The sequence below is a fragment of the Crinia signifera genome, chromosome 4, assembly GCF_055691185.1.
Source record: "Crinia signifera chromosome 4, ASM5569118v1, whole genome shotgun sequence".
NCBI lineage: Eukaryota > Metazoa > Chordata > Amphibia > Anura > Myobatrachidae > Crinia > Crinia signifera.
This window is the reverse complement of record NC_139220.1, coordinates 27,619,078-27,645,198: the sequence shown is the minus strand read 5'-3', so window position 1 is coordinate 27,645,198 and position 26,121 is coordinate 27,619,078. Positions and strand designations below refer to the sequence as shown.

Below are 26,121 nucleotides of genomic sequence, written 5' to 3'. Positions count from 1 at the left end.
AAATCTGGCCCTTGTCCCAAAAAGTTTGGACACCCCTGACCTAGAGTATGAGCACAGTCAAAAATTGTGTATTGCTAAGGCTCTCCACATCAGTAGGCAAGTATGATTTATGGAGACATTGGTACTGATAGTGTAGTGCAGTGCGGGGTTGGCCCAACCAGTCTTCGAGATCTTCTAACGGTCCCCGTTTTCCAAATCCCCTAGCTGGTGCACAGCTGTAGTCATTACTAACTGTCACATTTCCCTGACTCCCTAGCTGGTGCACCGCTGTAGTCATTACTAACTGTCACATTTCCCAGACCACCTAGCTGGTGCACAGCTGTAGTCATTACTAACTGTCACATTTCCCAGACTCCCTAGCTGGTGCACAGCTGTAGTCATTACTAACTGTCACATTTTCAAACCTGCTGCATTCATTCCTACTATAGATCCACAGGTGGCCTGAAACATATGAACTGTTGGTAGATCTTGAGGACAGGTTTGGCCACCTCTGGTGTAGTAGATGCACAAGCCCACATGGCACTGGCCACCCCCACACAGCACAGGTTACACCTCCTCGTCTTACCACAATAGACCCTTGATCCATGCTATTGCGGCCCTTAGTCTGGCCCAGAACATAAGCAGTATTTAGCCATCATTAATTGCTGCTTTACAGATGGAGGGGGTCTGGCGGGCGGATCGCCAACAGCCAGCCCCCACCAACCACCCGAAGTGGATGCTCGCCCACGAGACACTCACGCGTCCCCTTCCGACAGAGCTCCCTGTTGGTCCCCACTACCTCTCCACCACTTTCTGCCAGTCCCAGCCACCTCTCCACACCCCCCCCCCCAACCCTGCCCATCTCCCTGAAGCAGAGGCGGTCAGGGTTCCCGTCCCCTGCCGCCTGAAAACTTGGAAGCGCGTGCGTGTGGGACGCTCGCGTCCCAGTCAGATGGAGCAACTCCACAGGTGCTCGCCAGTGGGGGAATTCTGGCAAGCGCTGGCGCTAGCTGAGAGGCGCTCCATCTGTATACTGTTTGTAAATCCAGTGCTAACTGAGCACATCATAGGAATTGCTGTTCCACATTTGTGAACTTTTTCGGTAGATTGGAATTTACCATGATACTGTCCAATCAGGTCCAGAAGAAGCTGCCTTTTCTTTACCAGACTGTATATGGAGGTGAAAGGGTGTGGCCCTGGCTCACGTGGTGAGATAGGACCTGGGGCGTGGTGAGATAGGACCGTGATGTCGCTGTGGGACAGGAGTGTCCCAAGGTGGCACAAATAACCAACTCCTTCCAAGGCGTGTTGTTGGAATGCGGTGTTGTCCTCAACCTCCTGGTAAAGCAGTAGACATTTGTATCCAAAATAGGAAAATGGGGATGTAGCGTCCAATTGGGGTTCTTCAAACTTGTATAACAGGATAAAAGTTTGGGAGGATGTGGCAAGGGGCCCTCCTTACGCGTTTCGCTACACCTGGTATCCTATTTTGGATACAAATTTCTACTGCATTACCAGGAGGTTGAGGACAACACCACATTCCAACAACACGCCTTGGAAGGAGTTGGTTATTTGTGCCACCTTGGACCACTCCTGTCCCACAGCGACACCACGGTGGTTCTCCCGCTGGACCAGAATCTGGGAACTAAGCTTTTCCCTTTGGACACTACATCCAGGACTGTCCATTATTTCAAGTCTCCATGGTTGGTGAGGAATTGTGAACTTTTTATTGGTATATGTGTTGATTGATCACAACCGTACATTGTTCATTTTAACCCCTTCACGACATTTGACGTATATATACGTCATGGCCGGGAAGTACTTCCCGACACATGACGTATATATACGTCATGACTTTAAACTGTCACTGCGTCTCGAGACGCAGTGACAGAGGGACGATGTCTGCTGTCCCTGACAGCAGACATGTCCCTGCATGCCCAGGGGGGGCTGCGATGTCGCCCCCCCCGTCGGCGATCGCTGTGATTGGCTGTTCAGTGTGAACAGCCATTCACAGCGTTTTCCTGTGTTACCAGCGAATCAGACGCTTGGTAACACAGGTGTCAATCACCGCCGGGCGTCAGGGGGCATGAGGGGGTCATCGGTGACGATGACACCTCACCCCACCCTCACCCCACCTGCCCCCAAGGCTGTGATTGGTCCGTGGGACCCACGGACCAATCACAGCCAAGGCGCGACATTTAAACTAACGGTGACTGCGCTGCAGACGCCATTCCGGTCTGGAATAGCGTGCAGAGCGGTCACCGTGCCTATCTGCCGTGATACTGACCTGATCCTTGCTAATACTTACCTGATCCTTGCAAATACCTTACCTGATCACTTGATCACTGCTTGTAGCGTGCTGGACGCTTCCTGGATCTGACTTCCTGAGACTTCCTGCTGCTGCTGCAGTGTGATAGAGAGATAGAGAGATAGAGAGAGAGAGATAGAGAGAGATAGAGAGATAGTGACAGAGAGAGCTATATTGTGTGTCTGCTACCCCCCCTTTTTGGGGGTGCAGGGGTTTTTTATATATAAATAACTGTCACTGCTGCTGCTGCAGTGTCATAGTGATAGATAGTGATAGATAGTGAGAGATAGTGATAGATAGTGAGAGATAGAGAGATTTGTGTCTGCTACCCCCCCCTTTTTGGGGGTGCAGTTTTTTTTTTTTATATATATAACTGTCAGTGCTGCTGCTGCAGTGTCATAGTGATAGATAGTGATAGATAGTGAGAGATAGAGAGAGATAGTGACATAGAGTGATAGAGAGTGTATATTTTGTGTCTGCTACCCCCCCTTTTTGGGGGTGCAGGTTTTTTTTTATACATATAACTGTCAGTGCTGCTGCTGCAGTGTGATAGATAGTGATAGATAGTGATAGATAGTGATAGATAGTGAGAGATAGAGAGAGATAGTGACAGAGAGTGATAGAGAGTGTATATTTTGTGTCTGCTACCCCCGCCTTTTGTGCTGATCACTATATCTGAGGTGATCAGCAACTTTTTGGGGGCGCAGAGGTTTTTTTTTTTTATATATACCTGTCAGTTGCTGCCAGTTGCACCAAAGGTTGTGCACCTGCTGCCCCTCACTGGTAATCAGTGTCGCATCACTGATCACCTTTTTTTTTTTTTTTGTGGGTGCTGTGTGGTCTTTTTTTAATTTTTTTTTTACACACATTGTGATTTTGTGGGTGTCCTGTGGCCACTGTGCGCTGATCAGTGACGTACATCACTGATCAGCTTTTTCGGCACAGGGTTGATCTATTTTTTTTTTTTTTTTAATCAAATTCCTGTTGCCTTTGAGCGCTGTTCAGTGACGGACGTTACTGACCAACATCTGTGCTCAATTTTTGGCGCAGGACCTTTTTTTTTGTTTTTTTAACCCCTTCAATTTTTTTTTTTTTTAACCCCTTCAATTTTTTTTTTTTTTTAACCCCTTCAATTTTTTTTTTTTTGTATAAAGTATTTTTTTTTTCTGCACTACATACACACTACACACTACATACCCCCCGGGTTGAAATAAAGTTTGTACCCCCCCCTACACTATACACGTGTTGAAACATTTCACTACCAGTAACACAAAAATAAAAATGTCATCCCAAATGTCATCCCAAATGTCATCCCAGTCATCCAGAAGAATGTATTCAGTGGAGGAGGCATATGCCATGCTTGCTTCTGATTCTGACACAGCCAGTGAGGCAAGCGGGGAATTTGAAGGATTCGTCTTAAGCTCCTCTTCCTCCTCTGGTGATGAGGGACCCCCTCAAAGACGCCCCCGTAGAGCAGCTGAGACCCCCCCCCCAATAATTGATCTCGTATGGACCCCACCACCAGACAATTTTGAGCCCCAGGTTCCTGAGTTTTTGGCCATCCCAGGAATCCAATTTGATTCCACAGGTCTCAGAGAAATTGACTTTTTCAAATTATTTTTCTCTGATGATTTTATAAATTTAATGGTGGACCAAACTAATTTATATGCCCAGCAGTTTATTGCTCAAAACCCCACGTCATCATTTGCTAGGTGGACCCCTGTAGATGCAGTAGAGATGATGACGTTTTGGGGTCTGGTGTTTCATATGGGCATAGTAAAAAAGCCACAAATTAGGCAATATTGGAGTACAGATGTTCTGTACAGCACCCCATTTTACCGTATGGCCATGACTCGGACTCGTTTTGAGGCAATCCATAAATTTATACATTACACCGATAATGCACAGTGCCCACCCAGAGATGATCCCACCTTTGACAGGCTTTTCAAAGTCAGGCCGGTCATTGATCATTTCAGTGCCAAATTTGCAGAGCTATACATCCCTGATAAATGTATTAGCATCGACGAGTCCCTTATACATTTTAAAGGAAGGGTTAAATTCCGCCAGTACCTTCCCAGTAAGAGGGCAAGGTATGGCATAAAAATGTATAAGCTGTGTGAAAGCACCACAGGGTACACCCACAAGTTTAGGGTATATGAAGGGAAGGATTCAAGAATTGAACCGCCAGAATGCCCCCCCTCCCTCGTAGGTGTTAGTGGAAAAATTGTCTGGGATTTAATGCACCCCTTCCTGGATAAGGGTTATCACCTCTATGTGGATAACTTTTACACCAGCATCCCCCTGTTTAAGGCCCTTGGTTCAAGAGGTACAGCAGCTTGCGGTACTGTGCGTAAGAACCAAAGAGGCCTCCCAAAAACGCACATTGCCCAAGTAATGAGAAGGGGTGAAAGCAGGGGAATATGCACCGAAAATATGTTGTTGGTCAAATATAAGGACAAGAGGGATGTCCTTATACTGACAACAATTCATGGAGACAGTACCACCTCCATCCCTGTACGAGGTACCAGTACCCACACCTCAAAACCAAATTGTATCCTAGATTACAATAAGTACATGGGCGGAGTGGATCTTTCAGATCAGGTACTGAAGCCGTACAGTGCCCTGCGGAAAACAAATATCTGGTACAAGAAGCTGGCCGTGTATATCATCCAGATGGCACTGTATAACGCTTACGTGCTATTCCGTTCTACCGGCCAGAGGGGGACATTTATGCACTTTCAAGAGGAAGTCATAAAGGGCCTAATATTTGGGAACCAGCAGGCAGAGGGCCCCAGTACTTCTAGTACTGGCCCCCGTATTGTACCAGGGCAGCATTTTCCCAACGAAATCCCCTCCACTGCAAGAAAGGGCAGGACACAAAAAAGGTGCAAAGTTTGCTATAAAAAGGGAATAAGAAAGGAAACTATTTTCCACTGTGAAACTTGCCCCGACAAACCCGGCCTATGTATAAAGGAGTGTTTCAAAATATACCACACATCTATGGATTATTAGGTTCATCATTTCACCGTGCTTCGGGGGTCTTGCTAATGCCACATAGCACCCACCATTCACATACCTCCCAACTGTCACGATTCCGTCGGGACAGTCCCGATTTTCGGGTCCTGTCCCGACGTCCCACCCGCGGCAGGCATTGTCCCGCTGCGGGGGGGTGGCAGTTAGGAGACCCCCCAATGTAGTAGAATAGACGCTGTGCGCATGCGCACAGCGTCTATTCTCGTATGAAAATGAGGTCGCGGCTAATTAGCATAAGCCACGCCCTCATTTGCATACGCCACGCCCCCTTTTCGGGCGCTCGCGCGGCTTTGCCGCGCGAGTGTCCCTATTTCTTAACATGAAAAGTTGGGAGGTATGCATTCATTCCACCAGAATCTGAGCTGCAAAATCCAAAAATCACTCCTTCCCTTCTGAGTCCTGCCATGCACCCAACTGGTATTTTTTGGTCACATGTGAGGCATTGCCGTACTCTGGAGAAATGGGGGCACAGATTTTGGGGTGCTTTGTCTCCTTCATTCCTTGTGAAAATGAAAAATTTTGAGCCAGAACTGCATTTTTGTGTAAAAAAATGTAATTTTTCATTTTCACTGCCCAGTTGTATCAAAATTGGTGAAACCCCTGGGGGTTTGAAATGTACACTATACCCCTAGATGAATTCCCTGAGGAGTGTAGTTTGCAAAATGGGGTCACTTGTGGGGGGGTTCCACTGTATTGGTAATGCAACATAGCACCCACCATTCATTCCACCAAAATCTGTGCTCCAAAATCCAAAAATCACTCCTTCCCTTCTGAGTCCTGCCATGCACCCAACTGGTATTTTTTGGTCACATGTGAGGCATTGCCGTACTCTGGAGAAATGGGGGCACAGATTTTGGGGTGCTTTGTCTCCTTCATTCCTTGTGAAAATGGAAAATTTTGAGCCAGAACTGCATTTTTGTGTAAAAAAATGTAATTTTTCATTTTCACTGCCCAGTTGTATCAAAATTGGTGAAACCCCTGGGGGTTTGAAATGTACACTATACCCCTAGATGAATTCCCTGAGGAGTGTAGTTTGCAAAATGGGGTCACTTGTGGGGGGGTTCCACTGTATTGGTAATGCAACATAGCACCCACCATTCATTCCACCAAAATCTGTGCTCCAAAATCCAAAAATCACTCCTTCCCTTCTGAGTCCTGCCATGCACCCAACTGGTATTTTTTGGTCACATGTGAGGCATTGCCGTACTCTGGAGAAATGGGGGCACAGATTTTGGGGTGCTTTGTCTCCTTCATTCCTTGTGAAAATGGAAAATTTTGAGCCAGAACTGCATTTTTGTGTAAAAAAATGTAATTTTTCATTTTCACTGCCCAGTTGTATCAAAATTGGTGAAACCCCTGGGGGTTTGAAATGTACACTATACCCCTAGATGAATTCCCTGAGGAGTGTAGTTTGCAAAATGGGGTCACTTGTGGGGGGGTTCCACTGTATTGGTAATGCAACATAGCACCCACCATTCATTCCACCAAAATCTGTGCTCCAAAATCCAAAAATCACTCCTTCCCTTCTGAGTCCTGCCATGCACCCAACTGGTATTTTTTGGTCACATGTGAGGCATTGCCGTACTCTGGAGAAATGGGGGCACAGATTTTGGGGTGCTTTGTCTCCTTCATTCCTTGTGAAAATGAAAAATTTTGAGCCAGAAGTACATTTTTGTGTAAAAAAATGTAATTTTTCATTTTCACTGCCCAGTTGTATCAAAATTGGTGAAACCCCTGGGGGTTTGAAATGTACACTATACCCCTAGATGAATTCCCTGAGGGGTGTACTTTGCAAAATGGGGTGACTTGTGGGGGGGTTCCACTGTATTGGTGCTTTGGGAGTCTTGCTAATGCAACATGGCACCCACCATTCATTCCACCAAAATCTGTGCTGCCAAATCCAAAAATCACTCCTTCCCTTCTGAGTCCTGCCATGCGCCCAACTGGTATTTTTTGGTCACATGTGAGGCATTGCCGTACTCGGGAGAAATTGGGGCACAGATTTTGGGGTGCTTTTTCTCCTTCATACCTTGTGAAAATGAAAAATTTTGAGCCAGAACTGCATTTTTGTGTAAAAAAATGTAATTTTTCATTTTCACTGCCCAGTTGTATCAAAATTGGTGAAACCCCTGGGGGTTTGAAATGTACACTATACCCCTAGATGAATTCCCTGAGGGGTGTACTTTGCAAAATGGGGTGACTTGTGGGGGGGTTCCACTGTATTGGTGCTTTGGGAGTCTTGCTAATGCAACATGGCACCCACCATTCATTCCACCAAAATCTGTGCTGCCAAATCCAAAAATCACTCCTTCCCTTCTGAGTCCTGCCATGCGCCCAACTGGTATTTTTTGGTCACATGTGAGGCATTGCCGTACTCGGGAGAAATTGGGGCACAGATTTTGGGGTGCTTTGTCTCCTTCATTCCTTGTGAAAATGAAAAATTTTGAGCCAGAACTGCATTTTTGTGTAAAAAAATGTAATTTTTCATTTTCACTGCCCAGTTGTATCAAAATTGGTGAAACCCCTGGGGGTTTGAAATGTACACTATACCCCTAGATGAATTCCCTGAGGGGTGTACTTTGCAAAATGGGGTGACTTGTGGGGGGGTTCCACTGTATTGGTGCTTTGGGAGTCTTGCTAATGCAACATGGCACCCACCATTCATTCCACCAAAATCTGTGCTGCCAAATCCAAAAATCACTCCTTCCCTTCTGAGTCCTGCCATGCGCCCAACTGGTATTTTTTGGTCACATGTGAGGCATTGCCGTACTCGGGAGAAATTGGGGCACAGATTTTGGGGTGCTTTGTCTCCTTCATTCCTTGTGAAAATGAAAAATTTTGAGCCAGAACTGCATTTTTGTGTAAAAAAATGTAATTTTTCATTTTCACTGCCCAGTTGTATCAAAATTGGTGAAACCCCTGGGGGTTTGAAATGTACACTATACCCCTAGATGAATTCCCTGAGGGGTGTACTTTGCAAAATGGGGTGACTTGCGGGGGGGTTCCACTGTATTGGTGCTTTGGGAGTCTTGCTAATGCAACATGGCACCCACCATTCATTCCACCAAAATCTGTGCTGCCAAATCCAAAAATCACTCCTTCCCTTCTGAGTCCTGCCATGCGCCCAACTGGTATTTTTTGGTCACATGTGAGGCATTGCCGTACTCGGGAGAAATTGGGGCACAGATTTTGGGGTGCTTTGTCTCCTTCATTCCTTGTGAAAATGAAAAATTTTAAACCAGAACTGCATTTTTGTGTAAAAAAATGTAATTTTTGATTTTCACTGCCCAGTTGTATCAAAATTGGTGAAACCCCTGGGGGTTTGAAATGTACACTATACCCCTAGATGAATTCCCTGAGGGGTGTACTTTGCAAAATGGGGTGACATGTGGGGGGGTTCCACTGTATTGGTGCTTTGGGAGTCTTGCTAATGCAACATGGCACCCACCATTCATTCCACCAAAATCTGTGCTGCCAAATCCAAAAATCACTCCTTCCCTTCTGAGTCCTGCCATGCGCCCAACTGGTATTTTTTGGTCACATGTGAGGCATTGCCGTACTCGGGAGAAATTGGGGCACAGATTTTGGGGTGCTTTGTCTCCTTCATTCCTTGTGAAAATGAAAAATTTTGAGCCAGAACTGCATTTTTGTGTAAAAAAATGTAATTTTTCATTTTCACTGCCCAGTTGTACCAAAATTGGTGAAACCCCTGGGGGTTTGAAATGTACACTATACCCCTAGATGAATTCCCTGAGGGGTGTACTTTGCAAAATGGGGTGACTTGTGGGGGGGTTCCACTGTATTGGTGCAACATAGCACCCACCATTTATTCCACCAAAATCTGTGCTGCAAAATCCAAAAATCACTCCTTCCCTTCTGAGTCCTGCCATGCGCCCAACTGGTATTTTTCGGTCACATGTGAGGCATTGCCGTACTCGGGAGAAATTGGGGCACAGATTTTGGGGTGCTTTGTCTCCTTCATTCCTTGTGAAAATGAAAATTTTGAGCCAGAACTGCATGTTTGTGTAAAAAAATGTAATTTTCCATTTTCACATCCCAGTTGTACCAAAATTGGTGAAACCCCTGGGGGTTTGAAATGTACACTATACCCCTAGATGAATTCCCTGAGGGGTGTAGATTGCAAAATGGGGTGACTTGTGGGGGAGGTTCCTAACTTTTAGCACTTATGGTGCCTAGAAACCTACATGGTGCCTAAAAAAAAATCTCATAAAAAGGAGGCTCCAAAATCAAGTAGGTGCTCCTTCTATTATGAAGCCTGTGGTTTGGTCAACGTGCACACTAGGGCCACATATAGGATATTTTTGAAAACAAAAGAATTGGGGGAATCAATTTTTAGTCACATTTCTCTAGTAAAATCTACTGTATTCGTTAGAAAAATGTATTAAAATTGAAACTCTGCAAAAAAAATTTTTTTGAAATTTCACCTACACTTTGTTTTAATTCCTGTGAAACACCTAAAGGGTTAACAAACTTCCAAAATGCTGTTTTGAATACTGTGAGGGGTGCAGTTTTTGAAATGGCATCATTTATGGGGGTGTCTCACATACAAGTCCCTCAAAGTCACATCAGAACTGAACTGGTCCCTAAAAAAATCAGTGTTTGAAATTTTCTTGAAAATTTGAGAATTTGCTAGTCATATTTGAAGCCTCCTAGTGTCCAAAAAAATGAAAAGGAGGTTGAAATAATGATTGCAACATAAAGTAGACATATGGTCTTTGTTAGTTATTAACTATTTTGAGTGGTATGATTATTTGTCTCACAAGCAGAAAATGTGACATTTTGCATATTGCTAAATTTTCCATTTTTTCACGATATTTTGGTATTTTTCACAAAAAAACACAGACTGTATCGACCAAAATTTACCACTAACTTGAAGTACAATGTGTCACGAGAAAACAATCTCAAAATCACTGGGATAAGTAAAAGCAAAAAAAAGTTATCCCCACTTAAGTGAGACATGTCAGATTTGAAAAAAAGGGCTCTGTCATGAAGGCACAAACTGGCTCTGTCATGAAGGGGTTAAACAATGCTGGTGACATTCAGCTTTTAACATATATCTGCCATTAAAATCTTGTAATAACCAATTGGCCATTTCTTATAGCGCTGCTCACTTGTTTTTTATTGTATATGGAGGTGACCTTGGATCCTCTATGGCTGCTCACCAGACCTTAGTAATTGATCCCCCATCAAAAGTAATTCCAGGTAAATAAGCTGAATATCTTTAACGTTAAACGTGTACCGACCTCACATTTTGATTGAGTGCCAATTAGATTAAATAGAGCACGGATTCATTTTACAATTTTGATTAATGACGGTCACAGGATTTTTTTTTCCACGGCAAATACGGTTTTGTTTGTAATCCAAATAATATTTACATCTGTAACGTATTCACTTCATTCTCTATCCCGAAAGAGTTTGTGCCTTTGGAGGTTGAGACTAGACAGCTGTGCTATGAAATACAGAACTGATCTCTTTCCACAACCTAGCAATTAAAGGTAATCACAGACCTGATTGCTTTAATCTTGGCATAGATAGATTACTCCGTCTCCGGCCTTCAACCGCTTCTACAGAATCAGCAAAAACCTAGTGACGCGCTCAATGATGAATGTAGTTCTGATTACCGCTAGCATGTATTAGGTCTCTTAGTTCAACATATTGGAATTAAAGGCAGTAAATCTAATTAGGATCTATTATTATATAAAGTGTTTCTCAAACACTATGATTTCTTTTCTGATATTTAACCCCATTTATTAGCCCTGGTTCTGATTGGGGTAAACCTGGGTTTGTATTTACCCAGCACAATATGAGCATTAGTACCTTGTATTGTGTAAAATACATGTCCTCATTTCTAGCCAGTCTCTTGGCACCCATGCACATGTGGCATTTTAATGTTAATTGTAATACGGCCTACACACATGCCGATATTAAGGCATTTTCTAAGCGATTTTGCTTAGTTTTGCAAAGTCGCTTAGCAAATGCCCTCACATCGGTGTATGTGTGGGGGCTGTATCTGCATCGGCGCGCGTCCCCGCGCGTCTTTATCGGTGGCCAAGATTGACGGACAGTGTCCATCAATCTCGGCATCGGCAGTGTTCTCCCACCGGAGAACACTGGTGCTGTCCGCTCGCTTAGCACACAGAGCTGACAGCTCGCTCTGTGTGTGGGCTGTCAGCTCTGTGTGCTAGGCGATAGCGGCGCAGCACAGCCCGACATAGCGCAGCTAGGTAGCCCTGCACACATCGGCATGTGTGTAGGGCCCTTAAGAGTCAGGTCTTAGAGTGGTCCTGGAGAGGTGGTGGAACTTATCTCCCTCTGCTACCTAGTAACCCCCTCCCAATTAGGCATAACCAGGGCCAGTGATAGGAATTTTGGAAAAGCCCCGCCCCCCAGTCTGTAAATTGTCAGAAACGGGTGCGTATTGTCAGAAAACGTACATGAGATCGTCAAGCCGCAGCCATTTCCGACAAAACAGATCCAACTTTAGCATTACTGCTTCACAGCGCTGAGGTCATGGGTTCGATCCCCACCGCGGCCCTAACTGTGCGGAGTTTGTATATTCTCCCCATGCTTGCGTGGGTTTCCACCGGGTACTCCGGTTTCCTCCCACAATCCAAAAATATACTGTTAGGTTAATTGGCCCCAAAACAAAATTAACCCTAGAATATCTGTGTGTGTGTGTACATGTGGTAGGGAATATAGATTGTAAGCTCCTTTGGGGCAGGGACTGATGTGAATGTTAAAATATTCTCTGTAAAGCGCTGCGGAATATGTGTGCGCTATGTAAGTAACTGTTAATAATAATAATAATAATAATAATAATAACTGGTACTTGTGTAGTTTCACGGCGCCAGCTTCGCTCGCCCACGCTGCGGGCTTGGTGGCTCGCTACGCTCGCCACGCTATTTAAAATCAACTCCATGCCAACATGGATAGTGGAGGTATGAACTATCCATGTTGGCATGGAGTTAAGTTACTTTTTTTAACATAGTTTGTGGCTAGCGTAGAACCCGTAAGTAGCACGCGCCATGCTGGCGCAGTGAAACTACACAAGTACCTAATAACTTTAAACAAAGTCAAATCACAGCCTTCAACGCCGTCGGTAATGGCAGCATTAAATATGTGAGTGCTGCTGTTCACCCTGTCTGGAAATATTGGCACAGATTGAATACTCCCCCTAATATCTACCCATTTTGTGTGTGGTCAAGTCCATCTACAGACCTCCAATGTAGCACCTTCCATTGGGGATGGTTTTACGTTTTTTTCCCCACAGTTGGGAATTATTATACAACTAGGTGATTCATCGCGCCCTACGGGCGCTCTTCACACCGTCGTAAGGGGCTGCGCCCCCTTAATTTGTGAACGTTTGTATATGAGAAATCTGGTTAGAATTGTATGAAAGATGCCCTGTATTGCAACTTAGGTGTCCGCGAATCGCGGGAGGGAGGGTCGCGGAGGGTGCCGCGAATTGCAGGAGGGGGGGTCGCGGGGGGTGCCGTGAATTGCAGGAGGGGGGGTTGTGGGGGGGGGGGGGTTGCGGCGAATCATGGTAGGGGGGGTCGCGGGGGGTGTGCCGTGAATCACGGGAGGGGGGGTCACGGGGTGGGGTGCCGAGAATCGCGGGGGTGTGTGTGTGTGCCGTGAATCGCGGGAGTGGGGGTTGCGGGGGGGGGGGGGGTGTGACGCGAATCGCCACAAGAAAAAATCAACACAGAAAGGTCAACACATGTAAATGTTGACATAAGTGTGGCACTTCATTGGTGTCCATGTCGACACATGAGAATAATTATGAAAACATTCAAAAAATGAAAAAAAAAAATGAAAAAACTCATGTCAACCTTTTTCAGTGTCGACCATAGCCATGTCAGTGTTTTCCATGTGCAATTTAATTCTGGAGCTGCAGCGAATTGTGGGGGGGTGCCGCGAATTGCGGGAGGGGGGGTCGCGGGGGTGGGTGCCGCGAATCGCGGGAGGGGGGGTTACGGGGCGGGGGTTGCGGCGAATCATGGGAGGGGGGGGTCGCGGGGGTGTGCCGTGAATCACTGGAGGGGGGGTCACGGGGTGGGGTGCCGAGAATCGCGGGGGAGGTGTGTGTGTGTGTGTGCCGTGAATCGCGGGAGTGGGGGTTGTGGGGGGGGGGGGGTGTGTGTGACGCAAATCGCCACAAGAAAAAATCAACACAGAAAGGTCAACACATGTAAATGTTGACATAAGTGTGGCACTTCATTGGTGTCCATGTCGACACATGAGAATGAATATGAAAATATTCAAAAAATGAAAAAAAAAACTTCAAAAACTCATGTCAACCTTTTTCATTGTCGACCATAGCCATGTCAGTGTTTTCCATGTGCAATTTAATTCTGGAGCTGCCGCGAATCACGGGGGGTGCCGCGAATTGCGGGAGGGGGTCGCGGGGTTGGGTGCCGCGAATCGCGGGAGGGCGGGGTTCACAGGGGTTCCGGTGGGGGGTTGCCGCGAATTGCGGGAGGTGGGGGGTCACGGGGGGTGCCGCGAATCGCGGGAGGGGTGGTTGCGGGGGGTGTGACGCGAATCGCCACAAGAAAAAATCAACACAGAAAGGTCAACACATGTAAATGTTGACATAAGTGTGCCACTTCATTGGTGTCCATGTTGACACATGACAATTAATATGAAAACATTCAAAAAATGAAATAAATCTTCAAAAACTCATGTCAACCTTTTTCATTGTCGACCATAGCCGTGCCAGTGTTTTGCATGTGCCATTTAATCCTGGGGCTGCCGCGAATTGCGGGGGGTGCCGCGATTTGCGGGAGGGGGGGGGGGTTGCGGGGGGTGGGTGCCGCATATCGCGGGAGAGCGGGGTTCGTGGGGGTTCCGGTGGGGGGTTGCCGCGAATTGCGGGAGGGGGGGGGGGGTCGCGGGGGGGTGCCGCAAATCGCCGGAGGGGGGTTGCGGGGGGTGTGACGCGAATCGCCACAAGAAAAAAATCAACACAGAAAGGTCAACACATGTAAATGTTGACATAAGTGTGCCACTTCATTGGTGTCCATGTCGACACATGAGAATGAATATGAAAACATTGAAAAAGTGAAAAATAAATCTTGTCAACCTTTTTCAGTGTCGACCATAGCCATGTCAGTGTTTTCCATGTGCAATTTAATTCTGGAGCTGCAGCGAATTGTGGGGGGGTGCCGCGAATTGCGGGAGGGGGGGTCGCGGGGGTGGGTGCCGCGAATCGCGGGAGGGGGGGTTACGGGGCGGGGGTTGCGGCGAATCATGGGAGGGGGGGGTCGCGGGGGTGTGCCGTGAATCACTGGAGGGGGGGTCACGGGGTGGGGTGCCGAGAATCGCGGGGGAGGTGTGTGTGTGTGTGTGCCGTGAATCGCGGGAGTGGGGGTTGTGGGGGGGGGGGGTGTGTGTGACGCAAATCGCCACAAGAAAAAATCAACACAGAAAGGTCAACACATGTAAATGTTGACATAAGTGTGGCACTTCATTGGTGTCCATGTCGACACATGAGAATGAATATGAAAATATTCAAAAAATGAAAAAAAAAACTTCAAAAACTCATGTCAACCTTTTTCATTGTCGACCATAGCCATGTCAGTGTTTTCCATGTGCAATTTAATTCTGGAGCTGCCGCGAATCACGGGGGGTGCCGCGAATTGCGGGAGGGGGTCGCGGGGTTGGGTGCCGCGAATCGCGGGAGGGCGGGGTTCACAGGGGTTCCGGTGGGGGGTTGCCGCGAATTGCGGGAGGTGGGGGGTCACGGGGGGTGCCGCGAATCGCGGGAGGGGTGGTTGCGGGGGGTGTGACGCGAATCGCCACAAGAAAAAATCAACACAGAAAGGTCAACACATGTAAATGTTGACATAAGTGTGCCACTTCATTGGTGTCCATGTTGACACATGACAATTAATATGAAAACATTCAAAAAATGAAATAAATCTTCAAAAACTCATGTCAACCTTTTTCATTGTCGACCATAGCCGTGCCAGTGTTTTGCATGTGCCATTTAATCCTGGGGCTGCCGCGAATTGCGGGGGGTGCCGCGATTTGCGGGAGGGGGGGGGGGTTGCGGGGGGTGGGTGCCGCGAATCGCGGGAGAGCGGGGTCGTGGGGGTCCGGTGGGGGTTGCCGCGAATTGCGGAGGGGGGGGGGTCGCGGGGGGTGCCGCAATCGCCGGAGGGGGGTTGCGGGGGGTGTGACGCGAATCGCCACAAGAAAAAAATCAACACAGAAAGGTCAACACATGTAAATGTTGACATAAGTGTGCCACTTCATTGGTGTCCATGTCGACACATGAGAATGAATATGAAAACATTGAAAAAGTGAAAAATAAATCTTGTCAACCTTTTTCATTGTCGACCATAGCCATGTCAGTGTTTTGCATGTGCCATTTAATCCTGGGGCTGCTGCGAATTGCGGGGGGGGGGGGGGGTGTGCCGCGAATCGCGGGAGGGGGGTCGCAGGGGGGGTTCCGCCAATCGTGCAAGGGGGGGTCGCGGGGGGGGGTTCTTTTTGCCGCGAATCGCGGGAAGGAGGTCGCAGGGGGGTGTTTTTTCCGCGAATCGGGGGGGGGGGGGGGTCACGGGGGGGGGGGGTTGCCGCGATTCGCGGGAGGGGGGGGGTCGTGGGGTGGTGGTTATGCCGCGAATTGCGGGAGGGGTCGTGGGGGGGTTCTTTTTGCAGCGAATCGCGGGAGGGGGGGTCGCGGGGGTGTTTTTGCTGCAAATCGCGGTAGGGGGGGTCGCGGGGGAGCGGGTGTTTTTGCCGCGAATCGCGGGAGGGGGGGGCGCGCGGGGGGGGGGGAGGTTTTGCCGCAAATCGCGGGAGGGGGGGCGCTCACCTGGTGGCTGTGGAGTAGCAGTGCTGGGCAACATGGGAAGGCAGTGGGTGTCTGGCACTGTCTGTGGGCTCACTGGGCTGGTTCTCTGTCACATACCTCCCAACATGACCCTCTCCAGGAGGGACACAATGCTCTGTTTCTAGACTTCCCCTTAATGTATGATTGCCATCACCTGTTTTAAACAGGTTAATTTCTCAGAAAGGTGTTCAGCACAGATGAAGGCAATCACACATTGGCCCTTATTCTAATCGGATCGGTACGGCCCGCGTGCGGCCGTACCGCCGATGTTTTTACTCTGCACATGCGCAGAGGTGAATCTGCGCATGTGCAGCCCCCTTCGCCGCAGACGTATTTCGTCCGCCGCAAAGGGGGCGTATAGGGGCGTGAGAGGCATCATGCTCTCATTTCCCTATGTGTACGCCCCGCGTTTCATGGGCGTTCCCATGCAAACGCGGGGCGTATGCATGGTAATGAGGCCATGACGCAACTCATGGGGGCGGAAAGCTGACGTCGCCGGATGTCAGCTTTCAGCCCCCATACAAGCTACCACACGGACGATTGTCCGTGTGGTCTCAGCTTGCGGGAGCTGCCGCGGCGTGCGGACCTGCCTTCGATGGTCGACGACCATCGAATGCAGGGGGCAGCTCCCACCATGGTGGAGGCGTAGCCTCCACCATTTTTATGCGGATCGCCAGCCGTCCGTGTACGGACGGCCGTGGCGATCCGTAGGGTGGGCGGGGATTGGTTTGTGCGGCCGGAGCCCCGTGTGCGGCTCTGGCCGCACCAACCAGAATAAGGGCCATTAAGAGGAAAGTCCAGGAACAGAGCGTTATAGACACAGACACACACTTTGAGTGACAGATGTAGCCAAATATATAGGAGATGTGTGCAGTATATCATTGTGACCCATGTGAAAATTATATGTCATGAAATATATTTTATAATGTCTACCCATCTATATTATCTTTGCTTTATGAGTTAATATTTATTGACACGGAGCATAAAGATGTGTAAAGAGGTGAAATGTTAAAGTAGCGCCAAATTTGGTAATGTGTGATGTATTGTGTGGATGGACGGTGGAAATGGTCAAGTTGGAGAGTCTTCGTCTATGCACCACCTAATCCCCCTTTCACACCAGCCCAGGTCACGGAACACAGGTTTGAAGCCACATCACAGCGGCTTAAACCCCATTCACAATGCAGAATGGACCTGGGATAGTGCTGGATCTTCTCCATTGGTGGTTCTTGGAGAGTACATCATTTCCAAGTGCTGATGAACAGGACCTTGGTTACTCGATCACACTGGTGGTGCTGGTGAACAGGACCTTGGTAACTCGGATCCTTCCTGGACCAACCCAGGTATTTGACCAAGTTTTTTTTCAGAGGACCCTTTCAATCCAAGCTGCCCTGAATGGGCCATATTCTGCTGGGATCGCAGAAGCGATCCGCAGTGCAGTTCCCGATGGTGGTAGAACTGTGCACCTGCAGGACCCATCCGGGACAGGTCCTGTGATTGTGTTATCACAATGCAAAAATGCGAAGGCCTCTGCCTGATTGACCGGCAGTGGCACTCGCGGGGAGGGATGGGGCGGGAGGCGGTGTTTCACATTTTCTGGTAGTGGACAGGCCAAGGACTGCGCCATGAGACACATTTTCCTTGACCTCGCAGGTTGCCCCGTGACAGACAGCCTGGTTGCCCAGTGGCACAGTCCAATCGTACAGTATTTAACAAGATATTGTTAATAATCAAATTCGGGGGGTTACCCCAAATGTATTTTGTGTTGCATTGCAATCCACCTAAAAAAATATGATTTTGCCATGTACCACTTTGTGTTTGGTTGAGGATACGGTCACTAGGTCTACAAAAATTAGGTCGACATACATGAAGGTCGACATGACTGGAGGGCGACATGGGCTAAGTTGACAGGGTCATTAGGCCAACACAAGCATTTGGTCGACATGGGGAAGTTCGACAGTCAAAAGGTCGATATGGGGTTTTTCTCTTTTTTTTTGAGCCGACATGTGCCGACAGGCGGTATTTCATACCCTACCATCCCCTAGGGCGCGGTGGAAGAATAAAATAGTGTCCCCAAAGCATGGCGAGCAAGAGCCATGCGGGGGGACACGGTACTATGTTTCAGTGTCCATGTTGACTGTGTTGACATTTGGGGCAAAAAAGTGAAAAACCCCATGTCGACCTTTTGACTGTTGACCTTCCCCATGTCGACCTTCATGAAAGTCAACCTAGTGGTCTTGATCTAATGCTTGTCGAGTTAGTTGATGTCTATCCAATGACCCATACCCTTTGGTTGAGTATTGTCTATAATATTTCTGCAGTGGTTATTATGCTTGTGATACTTACACTTCCTTTCCTGACGTAATCAGGGTCTTTGTATATATCTCTGGCCAGACCAAAGTCGCAAATTTTAACAACATTGTTCTCAGACAAAAGGATGTTCCTGGCAGCCAAGTCTCTGTGAATACACTGCAAAAAAAAGTGAATTTTAGCACTGAAGTTTTGATCAGCATTTCATACTGCTTTCACATTGCAGAAATGGGTAATGACACGGTATTCTTAAATGGGACTTTAAAACGGGTCTGAGCCTTGAGACCTTTCACATTGCAGGTGAAAACCGTTTTAAAAATCATTTAATACCATTCAAACATTCAACCCGTTTAACCCCCAAGGGACATGTTTCAAGCCATTGAAATAGAGCCATTCACACTGCCAAAAAAACGGCTTTAAAACGTGTAGGACTCTGCTTTTTAACCGTGTTGAAATACCGGTTAACTTTAACCGGTAAATCAACTCTGGCACTTTCACATTGCAGCCTTTAAAATGGAAAAAAAACGGCAATATACCGTTTTAAAAGTGCGATGTGAAAGGGGTATTATTTAGCAGAACACATAATATCATTATTTTTAATGCCGCCTTATGTGTGAAATACAGCACTTACTAATGCTTTTAAATCCTCTGTTTGTCTTGGTTGACCTTTTATATCAAGTGAATTTGCAAAAAAATATGAAATGTGCCTTTACGAGTGAATCGAATAACCCCCTATGGGTGAAATGTAATAGGGTGAGAGAATCAGAAAGTGAGAGAAATCTCCAATTTATTTATTTATTTTTTAAATAGGCAATCATTTACACTGCAAAATCAAACTGCTTTTGTAGTGTAAATGATTGGCGCTTTAAAAAAAAAAAAAAGAAAACCCTGGAGATTTCTTACCAAATCTGTCACTTTCTGATTCTCTCACCCTATTACATTTCACCCATAGGGGGTTATTCTGATTCACTCGTAAAGGCACTCAATCCGGAATCCCGGGATTGAAAAAATGGCCCGGGATTGGCCTCCCTAGCTGTCACCATTACTGGACTTACAATATCCAAAAGATTTTCAAAGGATGGTAATATTCATCATTTACACTTTTCACCCATTATTCGAATACTCCAAGAATTGGGGATCTCAATAATATCACATCCCTGATATATTCCACTGATTGCTCTTTCCCTTTTTTTAAATTATATTTGTATGTGTATTTTTTTATGTGATAGATGTAAATCACCATTGTTATTAATTAAATATTAATTGTTGAGAACCGTCTTGTCCCAATTATTGGAAACAGCTAGCGGTGGCACATCTCTTCTTTTTTTTAACTGTATACCTTTGGGCTTGACAACCCAGTGCCAGCTGCTATTGATAGCGTACCACCCCACCCCTATTGTTTTCTATAGAGGGCAGCCCACTAGAACAGATATATAAGGTGCAATTTAAAACATCATTTTTAAAATTTGTTTAAAAAGTGCAAATCTCTGATGAGATTAAAGCTGGGTACATGGGTACACAGTCACACTATGAGATTAGCGATATTATTGTGCCTATCGGTTAGTGTGTACCCACTATATCGTTATCAATGCACGCTCCCACAGGTTGTTAATGACCCCCTGTTTAAACATCGAGTCAAATCTGACTATATCATCAGGGACTGTATGTTTGACAGGGGTCCAGACGATGTCACTGAGCAATATCGTTCAATGTTTTACAGCTAGATCGTTTGTCTGGAAAAATGTGCAATATTGGCAGTGCCGCGAATCGTATAGTGTCCGTTTGTGTGTCTCCGAAACACTGCCATCTGTTGCAGCGAGTTAAAACTACATCTCTTTCTCTCTCACACATGCACAAACACAGAGGCACTCACAAGGTAGCAGGCTAGCTTTTGAAGCATTTGTTTCGAGCGGACTTACTAGTTAGGATATATAAAAATACCGGTAACCAGTTTGGCATTGCACACATAAAATAAAATAGAAAAATGTGTATTTTAAAATGGCCACAAGATGTCACTGTTTCTTTCTCAATGGACACAATATAAATCAGCTTACGTGAAATAGTCCAAGATTTTCAGCTAATAAGATTTCTATCTTCTAGTTATGTAATTCAAGAAAGATAGATTTCCATAGATACCGTCACTAACAGAAATGTACTGTACCATTCTAGGCAAACATTTTCCCAGATCCCCTGCTGTAAAGTGCACACTGAGTTCATCCAAGGACAGGGAAAGTCAATGATATATAGGTCCAGACATACTGAATTAGTATATTAGTATGATAAAGTGTATGGACTTCCCCTTCAACTGGTTAACAATAAAATTATCCCAAAACAACCTGAAGAGGTTATCTTGGGTGAATTGCTTACAGGACATACAGTGGTGATAGTGATATCTCTTTAAACGGAACACATTATTTTATTTATTATTTCTAGATGTAGGAAATGGCACTAAGTCTGTGAAAACAGGAGATATTCAAATCCACCCAAAATCTCAAGAAAGCTAATGTATCATAATGTAGAAGCCATTTAAGGTGCACACAACCCCTACAAGTAGGACTTAATAACTCAGCATTATAAAGGACTGCTTTTATATAGTTTTATATGCCAGTTCCCGGAGGCAAACTCAGGGACGGATTAAGCCTTCGGGGGGGCCCCGGTCACTTTAGACAGGGGAGCCCCAGTAGGAGCCCTGACATGCTCAGCGCTGCCTCTGAGATTAAAAACCCTCCCATATCGAGGCCGCTGCTGCTGCTATCTTCCATGGGCCTGAGAAGTGTATGATGAACTCCACCAAGCAGAGCTAAGAACAAGCCACTTAGCGTCTGACCTGTTGTGCAAAATCTCCTCCCTGCAATGGACTGCACACTTGTGCAGTCAGTGTGGCTTGGCTCCCGATGCTCAGCACCCTTAATCACTGTCACATTGGCAGATAGGTGAAGCTACAGCACAACCTCACTCCCATGCACAAAACCTTTAGCTAAAAAAAAATACATGCCAACCACAGGGGGCCCTGAGATAGAGGGGGCCCAGGGGTACTGAATAGAAGGTGGTGCCCCCAAGTGGCTCGGGCTTACACATCCATCGGGCTTACACATCGGTGACATCCACGAGAATAAATGTTTTTTATTGCAGCTAATTGTGGCGATAAGGAATCTTTGTTTTCAGGAGCTGGATGAAAATGGTAATTAATAGAGCCTTGACAGTTTTTTTTAAATCAAAGATCGGAAGGAGATAAAAATATAGGAGATAAAGTACCAGCCAATTGGCTTCTGATAACATGTTAAAAGCTTTGTTTGAAAAATGACAGGAGCAGATTAATTGGTACATTACCTTTCAAAATGTTACATATATCTCCTTAAAACAACTTATACTCTGCTTCCTTCAAGATACAACATGAGCTGTGGAACATTTTAACCTCCACATTGGCACTGCACGGTAATTCTCAGAGAAAAGCATTCTAGTTTGCAGGGGGATGCCAAAAACTCTACCACTTTAGCCCTAGCTGTAGGACACTATATAACTAATTTGATTCTGAGACTTTTCATCTCAAGAAGGCTGCTAAGGGTGTTTGTGAGTCAGTGTAACTATAACAAATATCTATGAAATGAGTGGAGAGAGATCTGACCTAGTTGTACAGCCCCCTTTCTTGATGCCCCTTTGATAGCTGGAGCCCCGCAGTCAATGCCTCTAATGTCTTTGGAAGTTACACCACTGAGAGTTTATGTAAGTACAGATGGAGCGATCCTCATCTAGCCCTTTAATAGGATTAAGTGAGCCAGAGCTGTCGGATTTAATCCTCTAATCCCCTACTGTATTGTTCTATGTATTGTATTGCAGTTGAGAACAGTAGATGATACTAAACCTTGGTGAGCCTGTGGCGTAACTATAGCACCGCAGCCCCCGCGGTCGCGCGGGGGGGGCGCTGTGCATGTGGGGGCGCTGGGGGGCTGTGGTGCTATAGTTAGCCCCCTCCCATCCGCCGCTTGCCCGCCCGCCACCCGTCCATCGCCCGCCCATCCGCCGCCCCCAGCCTTACCTGTCTTCAGTGGTGGACGGTCATTCTTCTGCTAGTGAGACAGACCACAATAAAATGTCCGCCCCATATAACAGACTGTTCTCTGAAATTTTGTTTTGGTCCGTCTCCATAGCAGAAGAATAAAGCCAGCAAGGGAGCCGGGACCAGCAAGACAGGTAAGGCTGCGGACGGGGAGGGGTGCCCCTCCATTAACGGCGGGGGGGCCACCAATTCATAGTTACGCCACTGTGGTGAGCCATGGCTCTCCAGAGAAGGCTAGTTGAAGAAGGCTCCAACTGTTTTCATATAATAGAAATTTAAAGGAAAGAGAGGTTAGAAGACCCAAATCAGGTATCTTGCTTTGTCACCCCACAGGGGATAGAGACTTCAGGGGTGCCGATACGCCATTTAATAAAGGGGGAAAGATGTGAAGTACATTTCAAAATTTACTGAATTTTAGAAATCACTTTAATAATAGTAGGAGGATTAAGGGATTTCCATAACTAAACCAGTGCGGCTTTCGCTCCCTGTGAGTAAAATGTGGCCTGTCAAATAGCATTCATTCTCTGGAACAGAAAGAAGACACTAGTTTAACAGAGCAAAGACCAGATCCGGATCTACGGTCATTTGAATTGCTTTTCTTTGTTTTCTTTTTACATAATATTCCCTTCCCATTTAAACCAGTGCTAGGCCAGTTCTTCATTATCTTATTAAGACATGTACGCTTTCAATTCTGCATGCACCATTGACCAGAGGACTCACAAGTACACAGGGAATGCATTGACAGTTAGCAGCACCCAATTGGATTGGTGCAGAAAATGGCCCAATAGGAAAACATATCACCTGTCACATTAGGATCCTGAAATGGGTCTCATTCATTTTCAAAAATACAGTTGATGAAATAAACATGTCAAATATCACAATCCCCAATATAAGGTGACTATTGACTTTGGGCTGGCTATAAGTTGTATGACACTGTGACTGACAGTTTCAGATATTCAGGCACATTGCATTATGGGAGAAAGGCATAATCAACGGCACGATGGTAAAAAAAGGGCAATTTTACCTTTCTAGATGACAGGAACTCCATCCCGCGGGCAACCTGGAAGCTGTAGCAAATCAGATCTTCCATAGTAAGGGGGCTTTGCCACAAGTCTTTCACTGCATGGATACATTGTGTAAGAAATGTACATTAATTAAGGAAGATTTTTCTCCACAATAATTATTTGCTAACACCACAGACACACTGTTACGCTGCAGAAGAACAAAACCATTATACCAAAGACAGGGGCAAATTAAGCGTTAAGGCAGGGGTTCCCAATTTTTTTTTAATTACGGCACCCTAGAGTATCAAAATTTTTCACTGCACCCCTAGGTGCCCCCCCCCAATTATTATATTGGGTTTATATGCGATTCCTAGGATCAGTTATGTGGTAAAGGGCAGGATTTGCTTCTGTTTGTACACATTTTATTATTGGCAGCCACCAGCCCTGGTTTTGTCCATAAATAATTGACCGTAAATAATTTGAATTGGTCCTGGACCACCAACCCAGGACACCCCTGCAAGTGTCCGTGGCACCCCAGGTAGCCACGGCACACCGTTTGGGAACCACTTCCTTATGGGGTCTGGGGCACTGAAGACAGGGGAGCCTGTCCCACCAATCACCCACCCCCCTCCACTGTGACCCTCAACCCCTTTGTCCCTCATTCTCACCTCCACTTGTGTCATGTAGCCTCACCCCCCTCCCCTTTGTCTCTCAGTCTCACCCCCCCTTTGTCTCTCAGCCTCTACCCCTCTTTGTCTCTCAGCCTCACCCCCCCCCATTGTCTCATTCCCCAACCTGTTTCTCTGAATCTTACACCTTCTGTGTCTCTTAAGGTGTGTACACACGGCAGGATATGCCGTGAGATGCGAGTCCCGATGCGATCAGATCACTCGGGAACGCACATCGGCAGCGCATCGGGCTCGTCTGCCCTAAAAAAGCATGCGATTTGGCTTATCGGGAACATCGGAAGCCAAATCTTACTGTGTGTACACACTATTAGCCTGTCTCGCCCCGCCATGCCATGTGTCTCTTTCTCATCCCCCCTCCTGTCCCTCCCATTCTCTCCCCTCCCCCCTGTGTCTCTCAGCCTCATCTCCCTGTCTCAGCCTCAGAGTGCAGACCCTGGTATGGCTATGTACTGTACATACAATATTCTTGCATATCTCTGTTCCTCACCCCATTGGAGCGATCTTGGGCAACTGTTTGCTGGCTCCCTCCATCTGGCACTGTACCGCTCCTCTCCATCCCCTGCAGCAGTGCTAGGTCCTCCAGATATCCTACTGGACACGCCTCCTACCTTTCCCCAGCTTCTGCTTACACTTCCTCCTCCTCTGCACTGACTAGGGATGGCCATCGACCATCGATGATTAGAAAAATAGATGGTTTATGGCCAATGTCGAATAGTTCATACCCTCCAACATGACCCATTCCATTAGGTACAAAATGCTCTGTTTCTGGACTTCCCTGCCAGTGGCAGTTGCAGCTGTCAGGCTGCAGCACAGTCCAATATTCAAAAAGGGGAGCCACACCTAATGCCACTCCAAACATCACTGTCCTGGACTTACTGGCAGTTGATGTGACCCTCCCTCTTTGAATACTGGACTGTGCTAGAGTCCAAGCTCTGTAACTGCCACTGGCAGGGAAGTCCAGGAACAGAGCATTTTGTACCTAATGGAATGGGTCATGTTGGAGGATATGATAGTTTTGCCATTGATGGGGGAGAACCAGATGGTTTCCCACCATCGATGTCAAGCTTAAACGAATAGTTTCATTTTGCTTTTTACAGGGACACGGAGCATAGCTCCACCTAGGACACCCATGAAGCCCCGCCCCCATATTCTGATTGACAGTCAAAGAAAATGGATGACAATCGATATGTAAAACATTGATGGTCATCTATTGCATAGTTATGCACCATCAATGGTCAGTTGCACTTTTGTCATCGATGGTAAACATAGATGGCAAAGGCAACGATGGCCATCCCTAGCACTGACCATGGCAGGTACAATCTGGGATGAAGTGGAGGATGGCGGAGATATGGGAGCCAGGATCTCAGGCTGTGGGGCCCCACTTAAAAAAGGGGATGGAGACACAGAACGTGTCATTTTTGCAAGTTCATGTAAATCCCCGGCAGAACCGCTCTATGGCAGCATGCCAGACTCTTCATGTATGGACTGTACAGAACGTCTGACTCTATGTAAGTAATGAATAGCAATCCTTACAGTCTGCGCATTTCTGGCTCTTATTGGTCATCATGATCCTGCTGAAAACAACGCCTTCATTGATGTCTTCTCTGCTCATCCTATCAGCTATCACCACCTCCACCATGGAGCGGACCTGACTGCGTGATCGTGGGGATCTCTCCTGTAGGCACCATATATATTCGTTAGTTGTGATTGGGATCAATAGAAAGATGGCAGCTGCTACACATTCATGTTATCAAGTCACGTCAGAAGTCATCTTACGTCATTTCTAGTTGTGAACAAATAATTGCAATGTCTTCACATGGTGTAAAAATGTAAGTAGAAAGAAATGCACAAGCCTGCGCCCTAATGCTGCCATCTAT

At 46.6% G+C, this 26,121-nt stretch overlaps 1 protein-coding gene across 1 annotated transcript in view; it reads right to left on the bottom strand.

The window, feature by feature from the left end:
• The window catches only part of FLT4 (fms related receptor tyrosine kinase 4), a 205,022-nt gene that overhangs the window by 17,769 nt on the left and 161,132 nt on the right, over positions 1-26,121 (bottom strand). The window contains exons 21-23 of the mRNA XM_083181471.1: positions 25,778-25,919; positions 23,576-23,670; positions 18,531-18,653 (exon numbers count right to left, since the gene is read on the bottom strand). Coding sequence (XP_083037597.1) covers positions 18,531-18,653; positions 23,576-23,670; positions 25,778-25,919 — 360 coding nt within the window. The remainder of the gene's footprint in view (positions 1-18,530; positions 18,654-23,575; positions 23,671-25,777; positions 25,920-26,121) is intronic.